This window comes from Mustela lutreola, chromosome X, assembly GCF_030435805.1.
Source record: "Mustela lutreola isolate mMusLut2 chromosome X, mMusLut2.pri, whole genome shotgun sequence".
NCBI lineage: Eukaryota > Metazoa > Chordata > Mammalia > Carnivora > Mustelidae > Mustela > Mustela lutreola.
Window position 1 is genome coordinate 127,635,655 of NC_081308.1, and position 16,337 is coordinate 127,651,991.

The following is a 16,337-nucleotide window of genomic DNA, read 5'->3' on the forward strand; positions in this document are numbered from 1 at the left end:
CTGTGACTGCTCTTGCAGGGCAGTGACAGAGTTGAGTACTTGTGACAGAGACTATATGCCCAATCCACCCCAAAGCTTAAAATCTTAAGTATCCTGCCCTTTACAGGAAAAGTTTGCCAGTCACTGCTCTGGACCAAAATCCTGTGGGAATGTCTGATTGTGGGCTTATCATCACAGTTATTACTGAAAATATTCTCACTTAAGCTTGTGAAACAATTGGATATCATATTCTGTTACTAAAGTCACTTACATGACATGCCTATGAAAGAAACAGACGAGATCGGGCGCGTTCAGGGTGGTATGGCCGTAGACTGAAAGAAACACACAGACCAAAGTCAGGCCTCTTTTTAAAAAAATTATATTATGGTTTCACTTATTTGTGGAGCATAACAAAAAGCATGGAGGACATGGGGAGTTAGAGAGAAGGGGGTTGGGGTAAATTGGAAGGGGAGGTGAATCATGAGAGACTGTGGACTCTGAAAAACAATCTGAGGGGTTTGAAGTGGCGGGGGGGTGGGAGGTCGGGGTACCAGGTGGTGGGTATTATAGAGGGCATGGATTGCATGGAGCACTGGGTGTGGTGAAAAACTAATGATACTGTTATGCTGAAAATAAATAAATAAATAAAAGGAAAAAATTATATTATGAGCATCAATAATTATGGCATGAACAATGAAGATTTTTCACACAGCCAAGCTATTTCCAGTTGGGATTGGGTGTGTTTGTATGGTAAATTGGGTGTTATCCAAAGGTGTTTCATTTGTTTGGAATTCTGGTTTTAAAAAGTCTTATGCAGCTTAACATTAAAAACAGTAATAAAGGGGCACCTGGGTGGCTCACTCAATAGTAATAAAGGGGCACCTGGGTGGCTCACTCAATAGAGCATCTGGCTCTTGATCTTAGAGTTGTGAGTTCAAGTTCCACGTTGGGTGTGGAGACTACTTTAAAAAAAAAAAAAGTTCAAGAATGTATAACTCCAGTAACCCTAATACATTAAATATTGCAATCCTCAAATTCATTTCGTAAATCACTGCCCCAATGCCTTGAACAACTGACTGTTCAGGCCTAAAGTCCAGAATACTTGGATGAAGATTAAAACTTCGGGCCACCTTCCTGGGACCAGTACAGGGACTGGCTAGCTGCATGTGTCACTCTCTAACCAAGTCTTTGGTTTATTTGACTTCTGAACTTGTCTTTGATTCCCAGTGGTATAAGAGCCCAAATTTGCCCCATATGATTGTAATGAAATCCCTTGTAAAAAATAATGGGTAGAAATATTGTATATAGTGAAGGTCATACAAATGGTTAATCCCCCATTTATTTGGCATCCTGGGAAAGAAAGGAGGTGTTCTGGGCAATCAAAATTCTTGGATAACCAAAGGTCCATCCTTCCATAGGAATCATGTAATACAAATCATTTTGAGATATAATTAATATTTTTCTGACTTCTTATAAATATTCTACTAAACATGCTTTTGTCTTTCTTGATAACTTAGACATTATGGTGAGCACCAGTTATTGGACTATGCTATAATTATGCCCTCAGGAGCTATTAAGATGCATAGGAATACCTGCCTCTATATTAAATAGCCATAGATTCCCGTGCTTTGTTAAGTTCTAACTTGGCTGTGTTATCTTTTTTGGCCTCCTTTGCTATTGGTTTTCATGTTTCAGTGTTCCCAGTGGCTGTGCCTCTAGGACAGTTTCCCCTTCCTCGCCATCTATAATTTGCTAAGGATTGGAAATCAAATGGCCATCCATGTTAGAGTTTTCTGTCAAAAGTCAGTTCTCTATCAAGTGAGGGTAGAGAAGCCTTTGAGAAGCCTTTTCCATCTCATGTGGAGTTTATGGTAGTCTTCTGGAGTGGTAATCTTGCTGGAAGTGAAGTCTCCTTAGCAACAAAATCATGCTAAATAGATCAAAACATTCACTTGCCATGAAAGCACGGCATTATTGTTCTTGATTACTTCTCTTAAAGACAAATGATGCTGTGACTTTGTTTTTCCTTATATAGGGTGGCACGATTTGGCTTCAAAGCTAGATTACTTACAGCAGCAGTGGACATAACCAATTCTTGTATTCCCTTGAATTCGTTGTCTCCCTTTTGAAGTTCTTGTCTTGTAGTCAGTTCTTTCCCTTCTATCCCTATGGTGCCATGCGTGCTCTGTCCATTGTCATAGTGCTTCTGCCTGCGAGTTTGGGCAGGATCCGCACAGGTGTGCCATGCTCCCAGAAAGCACCATGTGTAGAAATCTGTATTTCTCAAAATCAGTGAATGAGTTGTGTGCAGGATAACTTTAAAATCAAATCTAAATCCCTTTAAATAATGTGCTCCACTCGCATATTTCAAATGGCTTCCTGTACGTCACCAAATTTGTAATGAAGTTTTAAGAACACTTGTCTTGTGAAAACGAGATCCATCTATCGTGTATGTATCACAGTTAAAGTAGAAAATTGGAGTTGTTCCTATAAAAGGGAGCATCTGAGCACATCTATTAATTTTGGTCTTGTTTACACTTCAACAAAAACCAGGATCATTTGTTAGTTTGAACCAGAGCCCCTTTCCTTCCCTAGAGATATCATTGCTAGCTAAGTGAGAAATTAAACACTTGAATTTCACACATGTGGGTCATTCGTTCCCATGTTGCACACGTTTCATCAGTCTGATGGAATGGCAGTTATGGTCATGTTATGGCAGGTGTGACTAGCAAATGTTTATCCTTCAAATAGACCTAGGGATAGAAGCCGACTTAATGGAATTGTTAAGAGTGGCTTCTTTCTGGCGAACACTAGGCAAGTTCTGCCTTCAACAATAACAAATACACCTTTTGTTCCCTCTGTAGTATTTCACTAATATTTGTCTCATGTGTTCCTCCTTATAGGAATCCCAACACCTGACTCCAGGATTCACCTTACAAAGTAGGTGTTTTTAAAAAATTATACTTAGTCCAAACATTCATGTCATCTCCTCCCCTACTTTCTTCTCTTTCCTACCTGATATCATGAAAACATGAATTGACAGTGGTAAAAAGTCATATTGTGATATATCCAATTGGTTCCTTTACTTTTTCATCTGTGATTTATGACAGAATGCTAAAAATGTGTGTGTGTGTGTGTGTGTGTGTGTGTGTGCGTGTGTGCGTGCGTCTGTGTGTATAACTGGAAGGGCTGCATGTTTGAAGACCGATCTCATTCAGAGTGATCATTTGACAGTAGGAAATGTGGGTAATAATTGAATGTGCCCTTTCTTTTCAGAGTGGAGTGACCCAACCAGCAGAGCTTCTACGAAGTTAGTATCACTGGAGGCGTGAGTATTGGGTTTCCAAAGCAGGCTTCTTCAGGGGCATTTGGAAAGGAAACATTGCCTCAGTGCTGAGTGAATCTTGTTCTCTCTCCTGCTCCTCGAAAATAGGACACTTGGCTCATAGTAATATGGAGTTCGATTAGAGAGGGGAACGAGATCTCCCACAATAAACGAGTAACAGTAAAAATGAATGAGGTCACCATTAGACTCTCTAGTGAGGTAAATACAGGCTGGATTAATAATACCTGGAATATGAAAACACCTGTGATTCTTGACTAGTTGTCTGAACATTATGTAACATCCACCACAGACCTCATCATACATGATATTCAGACATGACCAGCTAGGATGAAGTAAGGATACATCTCAGCAGCCATGTTGGGACATGAAGTGTTGAGTGGATTGTTATGGCCAGTCAGCTTGAGACCTTGCTCTTTGCATGTCATCTGGTGACTGTATATTACAGACAAGCAAGTAGATCCAGGAAGAGGTGGAATAAGAGATTACATGGTGCTGGGTTAAAGTTCAGAAGCCAAGGCCCTGTGATTATCTCAGCACTGTCTTCATTTGTTATTAATGCTAACTAAAGGAGGGGTAAGGAGAAACCGATTTTCTCAGATTAACTACTGTAGATTTTGTAATATCCATTTGTCCGAGAATATATCAAGGGAGTATTTCTCTCACAACTTCTTCCATTCCTAGTAATGGAAAATGAAAGTCAGCTTTTCTATGTGAGTAATAGTCACATAACTTGAAAATGTTTGAAATGGAATAATTTATGACATTCAAGTGGTCTAAGGGCACATTTGAAGTAAATCACTTACCTTTTGGAAGATCGCAAATAATTATCTAAAACAACTGGGAATGACTCCCAAATAGACCATGGTTCTAAGAAAGGCAATGGCATTTCTGTGTTCGTAGTTCCATTGAACAGCAAAGCCCCCAGAGCCCTGGCCCCATCATCAGTTTTATTGTTTGGTTTTCTGGCCTGATCTGTGCTTTCTCATTCCAAGTTCAATTTCAGCAACCAAGAACTCTCATTTAAAGAGGTGAGAAAAAAGTAAGAAAGGGGGGAAATAAAGCCCTAACCCTGAATTAAGGACCAAATTATGTGGAAACATGGAAATCCAAATCGTCTTTAATATTGTTCATTTCAGCTTTTCCATTCATTGCATCTTTTTTTTTTAACTTTTTATTTTTTATAAACATATATTTTTATCCCCAGGGGTACAGGTCTGTGAATCACCAGGTTTACACACTTCACAGCACTCACCAAAGCACATACCCTCCCCAATGTCCATAATCCCACCCCCTTCTCCCAAACCCCCTCCCCCCAGCAACCCTCAGTTTGTTTTGTGAGATTAAGAGTCACTTATGGTTTGTCTCCCTCCCAATCCCATCTTGTTTCATTGATTCTTCTCCTACCCACTTAAGCCCCCATTCATTGCATCTTAAATTGCCCTTCCCCTTGTGATTCTGTGATTCTAGTAAACAATAGGTTTTATTCTCATACTTTGCCCTCCTCCCATTAAAATGTCAATAAAATTAATACACATACACACACACACACACACACACACACACACGCACACACACTTGAGTATTTAGGAAATCAACACAGGTTTCCAGAGTTGAAAAAATATAACAGTATTTTTCCCATTGGAAAATGATCTTACTCCTAAAGCAAGAGTATTAGTCTCCTGCTGTGAAATATGCTGATTTCCATATAGAACATAAAATTCAATATTTCAATAGTTTGTAACTAACAGAAATAAACTCGTCAATTGTGATTTATAGTTAGAAGCTGCATTTCCAGAAAACAGCATTTCATAGCACAGGGGTATATTGCGTAATTCAGTAGGACTGAGGTTCTCTATGGGAAGAGTCAATAAAACTGGAAGGTGCTGAGTCCACTTTATGAATGAGCTGCTCTCTTTTTTAGCTACTGGATTTAAGGGCCAAGTGTTGTCCATCAGATTTGAGCTGGAATAAGTTCCCTTCTTTAGTGTAGGGTGTGGATTTATTATTTTTGCTTTTAGCTTCCAAACTATTATCTGCTTAGCCATTTCTATTACTCTCCCCTATTTTACTACTGTGTGCTTTTCAAGCCAGCTTCTAGGATTTTCCATGTGGCAGGGTAATCCTCCAGGCAACTAAGAACTTTCCCTGTGTAGATGGCCATTGGTGGCCTGAGTTGGGTGGGAAACAGCCCCGAAGTTGGCCCTTGCTGCAGGAGAGACACCTTCCTGAGACTGGCAGGAAGAGAGTAGAGATTCTTGCAAAGCAGAATCCCTTAATTACTGGGAGACATTATTAGTTTTCCACGTATTTGCTTATCTTCCCCAGCTGATGAAATCCAGACCTTCCATTTGGGCCTGGATTGTTTGTAAGGACTGCATGCATGGGTAGCAGGTTCAAAAGCACTAATCTAAGTATGTCCAAATCCAAACTGGGAACCCGCCAGGCTCCCTCTGTGTTCCTGACAGCCACGCTTTCTCTGGGCCTGACCCCAGAAGTCTGACTGGCTTTTGGAGAACTGGGTCTTTCCTTGCTCTGTAGATTTCACTGCCATACCATGTTTTTTATGGGATGTCCATCCATGAGGTGCTGTCCTACCCGCTCTGTTTAGAATTCTCACCGCCTATTAGGCAAGAGCATTAGACAAAGGGAGTTCCAAGATCTGAGTTTGCTTCTCTCTGCAATGGTAGTTACAGTATTGAGGGGGAAAGCATTGATTCAGATAACAGGATTTAGATAATATGAGTGTAAATTATGGGGGAACTTTTAATTTCAAAATATACAGATACAGCCCCCTAGGGGAAATTCAGAAAATTAATGAGCTATGTGTATACACATAAAGGTATACACACAAACACTTGTCAGAATTCAAAAATAGAACTTCCCTATGACCCTGCAATTGCACTGGGTATTTACCACAAAGATACAGATGTAGTGAAAAGAAGGGCCATCTGTAAGAAATTAAAGAAGACACAAAAAGATGGAAGTCCATTCCATGCACTTGGATAGGAAGAATAAACATTGTTAAAATGTCAATACTGCCTAAAGCAATCTATATTTTCAATGCCATTCTGATCAAAATTCCACTGGTATTTTTCAAAGAGCTGGAGCAAATAATCCTAAAATTTGAATGGAATCAGAAGAGACCCTGAATCGCTAAGGAAATGTTGAAAAACAAAAATAAAACTGGGGGCATCACATTACCTGATTTCAAGCTTTACTACAAAGCTGTGATCACCAAGACAGCATGGTACTGGCATAAAAACAGACACATAGGCCAGTGGAACAGAGTAGAGAACCCAGATATGGACCTCAACTCTACAGGCAAATAATCTTCGACAAAACAGGAAAAAGTATACAGTGGGAAAAAGACAGTCTCTTCAATAAATGGTGCTGGGGAAACTGGACAGCTATATGTAGAAGAATGAAACTGGACCATTCTCTTACACCGTACACAAAGATAAACTCAAAATGGATAAAAGACCTCAACGTGAGACAGGAATCCATCAGAATCCTAGAGGAGAACATAGGCAGTAACCTCTTCGATATCAGCCACAAAAACTTCTTTCAAGCTATGTTTCCAAAGGCAAAGGAAACAAAAGTGAAAATTAACTTTTAGGACTTCATCAAGATCAAAAGCTTCTGCACAGCAAAGGAAACAGTCAAGAAAACAAAGAGGCAACCCACGGAATGGGAGAAGATATTTGCAAATGACAGTACAGACAAAAGGTTGATATCCAGGATCTATAAAGAACTCCTCAAACTCAACACACACAAAACAGACAATCCTATCAAAAAATGGGCAGAAGATATGAACAGACACTTCTCCAATGAAGACATACAAATGGCTATCAGACACATGAAAAAATGTTCATCATCACTAGCCACCAGGGAGATTCAAATTAAAACCACATTGAGATACCACCTTACACCAGTTAGAATGGCCAAAATTAGCAAGACAGGAAACAACATGTGTTGTAGGGGATGTAGAGAAAGGGGAACCCTCTTCCACTGTTGGTGGGAATGCAAGTTGGTGCAGCCACTTTGGAAAACAGTATGGAGATTCCTCAAGAAATTAAAAATAGAGCTTCCCTATGACCCTGTCAATGCACTACTGGGTATTTACCCCAAAGGTACAGATGTAGTGAAAAGAAGGGCCATCTGGACCCCAATGTTTATAGCAGCAATGGCCACGGTCGCCAAACTGTGGAAAGAACCAAGATGCCCTTCAACAGACGAATGGATAAGGAAGATGTGGTCCATATACACTATGGAGAATTATGCCTCCATTAGAAAGGATGAATATCCAACTTTTGTAGCAACATGGACAGGACTGGAAGAGATTGTGCTGAGTGAAATTAGTCCAGCAGAGAGAGTCAAGTATCATATGGTTTCATTTATTTGTGGAGCATAGCAAATAACATGGAGGACATAGGGAGATGGAGAGGAGAAGGGAGTTGAGGATATTGGAAGGGGGATGAACCATGAGAGTCTATGGACTCTGAATAACAACGTGAGGGTTTTGAAGGGGGAGGGGGTGGGAGGTTGGGGGAGCCTGGTGGTGGGTATTATGGAGGGCACATATGGCATGGAGCACTGGGTGTGGTGCATAAACAATGAATTCTGTTATGCTGAAAAGAAATTAATTAAAAAAAATAGAAGAGGTTGGATTTGGAAATTAGTAAATAAACAGTAAATATATCCTAAAAAAAAATCAAAAGTAAACAGTTACACTCCAAAAAAAAAGTTATACTCTTTAGTAATTAGACTTAACAACATAAAACCTTTAACCCTTAATAAGTTCTAGAGGGAAGAAGACCCGATGGTTTTTGTTTCTCTCCCCCTCTATGAGTCTTAGAACAGGCCTTACCCAGGGCTTCTAAATCCAGCGGAGTTTCTAGTCTCTTAAAAAAGGTCCCTCTCCCAAAAGAGGGTAGGTCATGGGCATCTGAAGGTCAAACTGTATTTTTCAGGACTCTAGACTCATATATTTGTGTGGTAATATCATGTCCATTCTGCCTCTGAAAGATCCATTTATTTCCATTACGAGATTCAGGGTCTGAATGTACACACCAGACATTGTGTTACTTTCTAGTTTCTTAATGAAGCCATTGAGGACTGATGGAGGAGAAAACTGAAACCAAACCCAAAGAACTTGGATTGTCTTTGTCGAGTTGGATTGCTTCATCTGGTTTATAATATCTTGTCAATTCTTTGTCAGTACAGTGGCTTTACAAAAATTCATGAGCTTGTTGGTCTTTTACAAGCCATCCTAAATAGGAACAGATAAGATACATTCAGTATCCCTGAGAAGCATTTTCAGACAGCATCCATGTACTCAAGTGTATCTGTGTACTTGGTCCTTGACGTCAGCTAATTTTGTGAGCACTGTTGAGAAGATATAAGCTCCAAACATCCACCGCCTTCGTTATACTTGGTTGTTAGCGTCTGGACCCTGTCCAGTTGGAAACCCTCCAGACCCCCTTTTAATCAAGCCACTCCTGTGTTTTAAACCCTGCTCTCTCAAACGTCTGGATGGTTTCCATAAAAGCCCAATATGTAGGCAGATGTAGCCATAATGCCTTTCTTGCCATAAAAACAGTTCTTTCACTTTCAGTCTTAGCCACAGGTTTTTAAACATTCCAGCCATGAACCCAGAGACTTGATGGAAGGCCTCACAGCGACAGACTAGTTGTAGCCAGTCTCCATTCCCCGGCAGGAGATGGGTATGTACACTATATGAATGGATACTTGAAGGTAGTGCTAGTTAGGAGGAAAAGGAAACATTTTGTCTATGAGGGCCCAGAAGGGCAAAGTGAGTATACTGCTCCTTGGCAGGCAAGCCTGAAGGTAGGCCTCTTTCCCCCCAACCACAGCACCCTTTCTCGTGGGCGTTCATGAGTTCAGGGATTCAGAACAACCCATTCGGCATGTTGAACATGGAAGACTTGGATGGCTGAAGTTAGTTATAGCCAAACCTGCTCAAAATTGCCTTAAATAAAGCATGGTTTCTAAACTCTTCTCTATGTGGTAGGAAGACTACAAGGACTATTAGAATGTTTTCACTTTACTATAACCAATAACAAGCATTATATTATTTCTCAGGTGAATTCTGGATTTTTTTAACCCCCTCAAAAAACAAAACAAAACCAAACAAAAAAAACCCTCGTGTTCATTACAATCCTCACCATCCTATCTAAAATTTCCTCATTGAAAAAGTCTGATTTGAGATTCAAGGACCACCAGGGACTCTTGTGGAACACTAGCCCACGTCTCCAGCAATTTTATATACTCTTCCATAAGTAGATGTTTGGTCTGCTTTTTAGCTACACCTCTGGTAGCAAAGCTACTATGTCATGAGGCAAGGGGATGGAGGCTGTGATTTTCTTAATCAGATGAATTCTTAATCAGAATCCGTGATTTGGCACTTGGAATTTGGATCGGCTATTGAGGAGTGTGAAGCTTACCAACACCCAACTCAACCGCCCTGACGACCTGGCCGGTTATCTTGATGGCTTTTACTAGTTGTAGCCATTCCAGTTTTCAGGCCAAGATGCCTGCCAACTCTTGCTTTGAGCCTGTCTTGTAGGCTCTGCATCTTAGAGCTTGCCAGCTTTTCCTAAGGACTTAATATTTTTCTGGATGTTCTCCACCACATCAGGGACAGCCACCTGGGAGCAGAGAAAACAAAATTTGGCAGCCTGTTCAAGCTGTGAATTAAAGGTAATTCACAGTTTGAAATGAATCAGCATGAGGTCCTTAAGAAGAGTAATCAGACATCGAGAGGATTTTATTTTGAGGATTGTATATTGGCTAATGGGACAACAAGCAATATTGGCATTTGGAATGTTCATGTCAGGAAGTGCTGAAGCTGCTGGTACTTGACAGGCGCCAAGACTGAAAAGTGAGGCTTCTTCAGCGGGAGGAGTGGGCTTCCACTTTCCTGACAGAAGCTCAAAACAGGGATGTCTTGTGCAGTGAGCATAAATCTTGAAAGATCAGATTTGATTTCTGTGTTGTTCACGTGCCCAAGATTCATCTGTTTCTGGTGGATTGTGAGAATCTGTAATTAGAAGCCAATGTCTCCCTCTCTTTCTCTCAGGGAACAGTCAAGTATCTCTTTTTTTCCACCTGATTTGCATCCATTTTTATTCATTCATTCAGGCTTTCTTTCCTTTCCACAAAAATGCATGAAGCCACTGGTTTGTAAAGCTTGGGGTGAAGTCTTGTGGTAAATTCACACGTCTTTCCTTCCAGGAGCTCCCAGTGAAGGTTACACTCACACTGATGACACCAGTACCTCCACTAAGCCATATCAACTGAGTGTCCACTATATGCCAGGCAGTTTGTCTCTTGATAACAAGCCTGTGGGAGTCACCTTGTTTTTTTGCCACAGGGGCAGTACCAAACCTTGGAGACATTGAGTGAGTTGCCCAAAGAGCTACAGTACAAAGCCAGAATAAGACAGACTTCAGAGCACATGCCCTTAACCTATACTAAAGCCATTCCATGGACACTTTGGAGATGGCCCTACTGATTTCCATTCAGTTGTGATCTTGCCCAGGCATTATGCTAAAGTGGACTGACCATAGCTGCAGACCAGAATGGTAGCTGTCAGTTTAGTTTAGATCAGAGAAAGTATTAGATCTTAATACTGCATGTGTGGACATGGACACTGTGTAGGTGAGCATGGGTCTGTCCTCAACTCAGGGCCAACAGCTCAGTTGTGTCATCATGCCTATAGAATGAGTTCTTCAGAGAGGTAGAAGGATCTGTGACTCTGAGGGGAATTACACCACCATGTCAAATCCCTGGGAGGCCGATTTCTGTGACCTGTGGTAGGAATAGCATCTCTCTCTCTCTCTCTCTCTCTCTCTCTCTCTCTCTGTTTCCAGAAAGCTCCATTTTGCCATATTTAAGCCAACATAAGCCAGCTGATACTTAGGTCTATTTTTATGAGAAGCTCATCCATGGCCTTTCATGCTTACCAACTTGGTTGATAATCAAAATGTTTTTCTATGTCTTCATTGTGAAATAATGTTAAAAACTATTCCCAATGTGATCAACCAACCCCAACTTCTCTTTGATGTTTTGAACAATAACTGGGAGTGAAGGAAGTAACACAGGTGGAAAACACCAGAATTAAAATAATTCCACTTGTATAATTGAATGTAGCTACAACCAAGGCTACTTTCCTATGCACTGTGATTTTTAAGATTTTTTTTTTATTTATTTGAGAGAGAGAGAGAGAATGAGCACAAGTGGGTGGAAGGATAGAGGGAGACAGAGAGAGAGAGAGAGAGAGAGAGAGAAAGAGAATCCCCAAGGAGACTCCCCCCCTGAGTGGGGAGCCCAATGTGGGGCTCAATCTCATGACCCTGAAATTATGACCTGAGCTGAAATCAAGAGTCAGATGTTCAACCAACTGTGCCACCCAGGCACCCCTGTCTTTCATTGTCCTAAAGACCCTCACAAAATATGTTGGCCCTACCTTGGTATCACAGCAATCCCGTTAGCCCCAGGTGAAAAGAAACCAGGTTGGGTTTGGGGGAAATCCTCACCCAATGTCCCCGAGCTAGGGATGAGGGAGCTGGAGCTAGAAGCCCAAGTTCTGCATGCCCATTAGAGCATAGTGCCTTGTCCCCAGATCCCCCCGATGGCCACAGGACGGGAGCACATCAACCAGAGTACCGACTAGTCTTCCAGGAAAAGAAACAATAGCCACAGTATAGACAAGCCTCTAGATCATTCCCAGAAATTAAAAAGAAACAAGCAAACCAACCCAGCAGAGGCTGGAGTGGCTGTGAAGGAGTATCTGCCCTGCTTCTAAACTATTCATTCTTCTTTTCCATCTTATCAAGCATTTCACAAACAGCCAGCTCATCTGCCACAATTACGTTGTCAGGAGCACTATGTTTAAATGGTCTGCTCTTGACACCTTCCCAGAGCTGCTAAAAGCCCTTCCATTCTACTGACAAGTGGGGAACAGTATTGGTAGAATACTGCAGATGCTTGCACAATTCCAGCTGAAGAGTCAGTTGAAAAATCTGACCAATGCTTTTCTTTGTGACCCATCCATCCATGTCCATAAAGAGGGCCTGAACAGGAGAAGGTCTCAAAGCTATTCGATGGACATCTCCAAATATGCTGCCAAGATGGGGACCCAGAGGGACAGAGGGATGGTATACCTTGTAAATCCAAATGAGCACAATATCATTTCTTTGCAACCCCCTGGGATCTTGGCACCCAGTATCCACCAGTGCAGCCCTTAATACACCGTCTGGTCCTTAGCTCAGGAAAAGGGGAATCTAGGAAGGGGGTGGTGGGGGGAAGGTAATGATTTACCCAGAAGTCAGCCTGTAGTTCTGCCACCTCCATTCCCCAGCTTCAGGACCAACCCCATTTCTGCATAGGTTGGCCACTTCTTAAAATTCCAGACTGGGATCTCAGTATTGTAATAATGTGAAGTTACTTCTAGATTTTCAAGAGAAAAATCTTCCCAAAGTCCCTCATACTCATATCTAGAAATTCTCTAGGATATGTGGAAATTGAAAAGGTTATTCTAGGTGTCTCCAAAATCAGTTTTGTGTAACCTGTAGTACGGTGAGAAAGGAAGCACAGAGACTATATGTGAACTTGGGTCATTCCAGCCATCACTTCCAGCCACCTTCTGTATGCCCTTTCTACTACTCCCAGGCTTGTCCCTGCCAGGCTCTCACCCCAAACAGCCACATTCGCACAGCCACCACTAGTCCCAATCCTGGGGACCTGGCCTGCCCTGTTCACCTTCATCCTACAGTGCTTCATAACAGTAAACCAACCTTGCAGAGGAGTTTTCCTCTTAGCAGTTGAATGACCTGCTCAGGATCACACACCTAGTTAGTGAAAGAGCTAAAATTTCACTCTAGGATTCTTGGATTTCAAAACTCAGACTTTTAGGGCACCTGGGTGGCTCAGTGGGTTAAGCCTCTGCCTTCGGCTCAGGTCATGGTCTCAGAGTCCTGGGATCCCCGCATCGGGCTCTCTGCTCAGCAGGGAGCTTGCTTCCTCCTCTCTCTCTACCTGCCTTGCTGCCTACTTGTGATCTCTCTCTGTCAAATAAATAAATAAAATCTAAAAAAAAAAAAAACAAAAAAAAAAAAACACCTCACTTTTAGCTCTTCTACTATAACTGCCACACTGGCATCACATTTCAGTTGAATAATCATTAATCATTAAGTATGAAGGAAAAGAACACTGCTAATAATAATCATGCTTTCTAATCCCATGAGGCTTTCTGTTTCTACACATACTGTTTTAACCAGTCTCTCCCCAGTCCTGGGAGCCAGAAAGTGGGGCAGCTCAGATCCCAGCTTCCTCACTCCTTGCCATGTGACTTCATGACATCACTTAGTGCTTCCCCGGGACTTTACTGCATCATATATAAAATGGAGCCTCGATATCACTTGGGTTCCTTAGTAAAGTGTGCTGCTCTCAGAGGAGCTCATGAATGGAACTGCAGGCAGTTATTCACATCCCTTCTCTCCCCGTGGTAGAAATCAGGCAAGTCACACTTGCAGGGGTTGAGTGAGGTGCTCTTTTTGCTAATATCTGCCATTGCATTGATGTGCTTTGAATCAAAGATAGACCCCCTGGCGCTGACAGAGCCCTTGACTTAAAATGAATCACTGTCTGTGCCACTCCTTTCCTAGTTAGACCAGCCGTACCCAGAACGTTTCTGGCCATTTCACCACATTCATAAGACTGAGTGCATTTTCCAACCTCCGCACACCCAAGGTTCTGTTTATCTGGTTTAGTGATAGTTTGTACATTTGTGGACAAATTTGAAAACGTTCCACCCAAACGCATATGTGTTACAGTTTCACTGTCTTAGAGCATGCAATTTGGGGTTAGGTCAGCCCTTCATCTTCATGCTTTTTGGGGGGTGCTCTCTAACTTTGAGATTGAAGAGGACCTGAAGCTGTGATCTGTCTTGACCTTTACTATCAGATTAAAATTCCAGTTTGCTGTTGTGGTAACTATACCTTGAAAATTAGATCTCGACAGTCACTACAAAATTTGAAAGTGCACTGCTGCCATGAACTTTGAAAAAACATTGCTTACCATTGTCAGCGACAATCGCTTAATAGAAATAATCTGCCTTGCCCTCTGCTAGAAAGAGTTTGGGGGGATGCAAAAAGATTATATCTTGACAGGTTTTTTTTTAGCATAAAAAATGGTTGTGCTTTGAAGCAAAGCTGTTTTCCACATGAAATTTAAATCGACTTCAGCTTGATTTATACTATTCAGAAAGAACTGTGATATTCAGGATGGCAGGAAGCCAAGATGCACGGTAAAGACATAGAGGCACAGAAAATCTACTTTTGGGGATCCATCCCAGACAAACCCTCATGGCCCTGGGGTTCCAAATGGCAGCCACTTGCCAAACAGATATTGTGGGACCCAGGGCTCAGCACTATAAGGAGATGTCCAACAGCCCCAGGACAGGGAAATGAAAAAAGCAATCCAGGTTATCTCGCTCGTGAAGAAGATGAGGCATTGAGGCATTTGAAATTTCAGGGATTCTCTGACTGCCCTTCCTTTTCAATTTTTCCCCAAGACAAACATGTCACAGTGGGTCTGACTTTATAATTAGCTGGGGGGGAGGGCTCTGTCTGTGGTTCCATAACAGGATTTTTTTTATACAACTGGGCCTTTAAAATTTACTTTTTGACATGTTCATAATAGGATTTCAACATGTCTTTCCTACACAACATGTGGAAAATCTCTCCCTCGAATGCTCTGAAAGGACCAATTTCTGACACAGGTGATGCTCTCACTCTGAGAATTGGGCATACTCATTCCCACACAGCCAATATCAAACATTAAACCTGTTAGATGGTATCAGGTAACTGGGCATGAGGGATGTGGAATAGCAGAAGACTGAGGGGTAGCTTGGTCTAAAGGCACTTGGGGGCAGGGGCGGGGAAGTGGGGACACTTGAGAGCCTGTTCCTTCTGGTCTGGTCAGTCTGTGTGCTGAGGAGATTGAGATAGCGCTGACTAGACTGTGATATTCCTCCAAACCCAAGGAACTTTCCGGGAAAGCCCAGCCGGTAATCCCTTCCACTCATAAGAACTGTGGATCCCCCAGATAGCATCTTGAACAAAATAGGCCCACAAGTCCACAAGCTGCTTAGGGAAAGGGGTGCTATAGATTTGCCTGAATGTTCTCACAGCTGATACAAGACCAACTACACAGGAGGTAGACAGCAAACACTATTGAGCAACTGGCAAGTAAAATATCCAGAAAGCAAGAATGATCCAGAAGGTCTCAGTTCTTTTAAATGAATATTTACATTTTGATATATTTTATTCTTCTATTCATCAATCCACATTGAAGAGGTAGTATCATAAGAAGAAATATAGAGACACATGTCGGTGTGTCTGAATATGGTGGAAAGCCATATAGTGTAGAGATCGAAGTGGATATGCCCTGGAGGCAAATTGCCTAGGTCCAAATCCCAGCTCCATCATCTTTAGTCATGTGATCTTGGGCAAGTTGCTCAACCTCTCTATTACTCAGTTTTCCTCATCTGTAAAATGGGGATGGTAATAGCACCTACATCATAGGATTAAGTGACTGAAGTGCTTATTGCAGCAATTGGTACATAGAAAGTTCTCGGTAGACATTAATTATGGTGATTAATTATGCTCATAATTAGTACTGTCGTTATTACTGAGTGCTCCAAGCCACTGTCATTTGCATTGTGTTCCATCTTTGGCCACTACAGGAGCCTTTCACTCAATTCCCTGAACTGTCCTGGAGGTTCCCAATTAGAGCAAGACCTCTCCAGGGCTAAGAAACCCAGACTACATTGAACATTTCCTCTGTTGACCTACCCCCTCCAGCCCCCGAGGATAAAAATGATGAAAGGCTAAAATATCTGGAATGCATACCCCTTGGGTACTAGGCACATTCTTCTTCTCGGAGTACATTACAGCATCTTATCACAGCCACAATTGTACTTTTAATT

General features: G+C 41.8%; 1 protein-coding gene across 1 annotated transcript in view; it reads left to right on the top strand.

The window, feature by feature from the left end:
• AFF2 (ALF transcription elongation factor 2) overlaps nucleotides 1–16,337 on the top strand; it is a 465,549-nt gene that overhangs the window by 320,641 nt on the left and 128,571 nt on the right. The window contains exons 5-6 of the mRNA XM_059157826.1: nucleotides 2,883–2,919; nucleotides 3,256–3,289. Coding sequence (XP_059013809.1) covers nucleotides 2,883–2,919; nucleotides 3,256–3,289 — 71 coding nt within the window. The remainder of the gene's footprint in view (nucleotides 1–2,882; nucleotides 2,920–3,255; nucleotides 3,290–16,337) is intronic.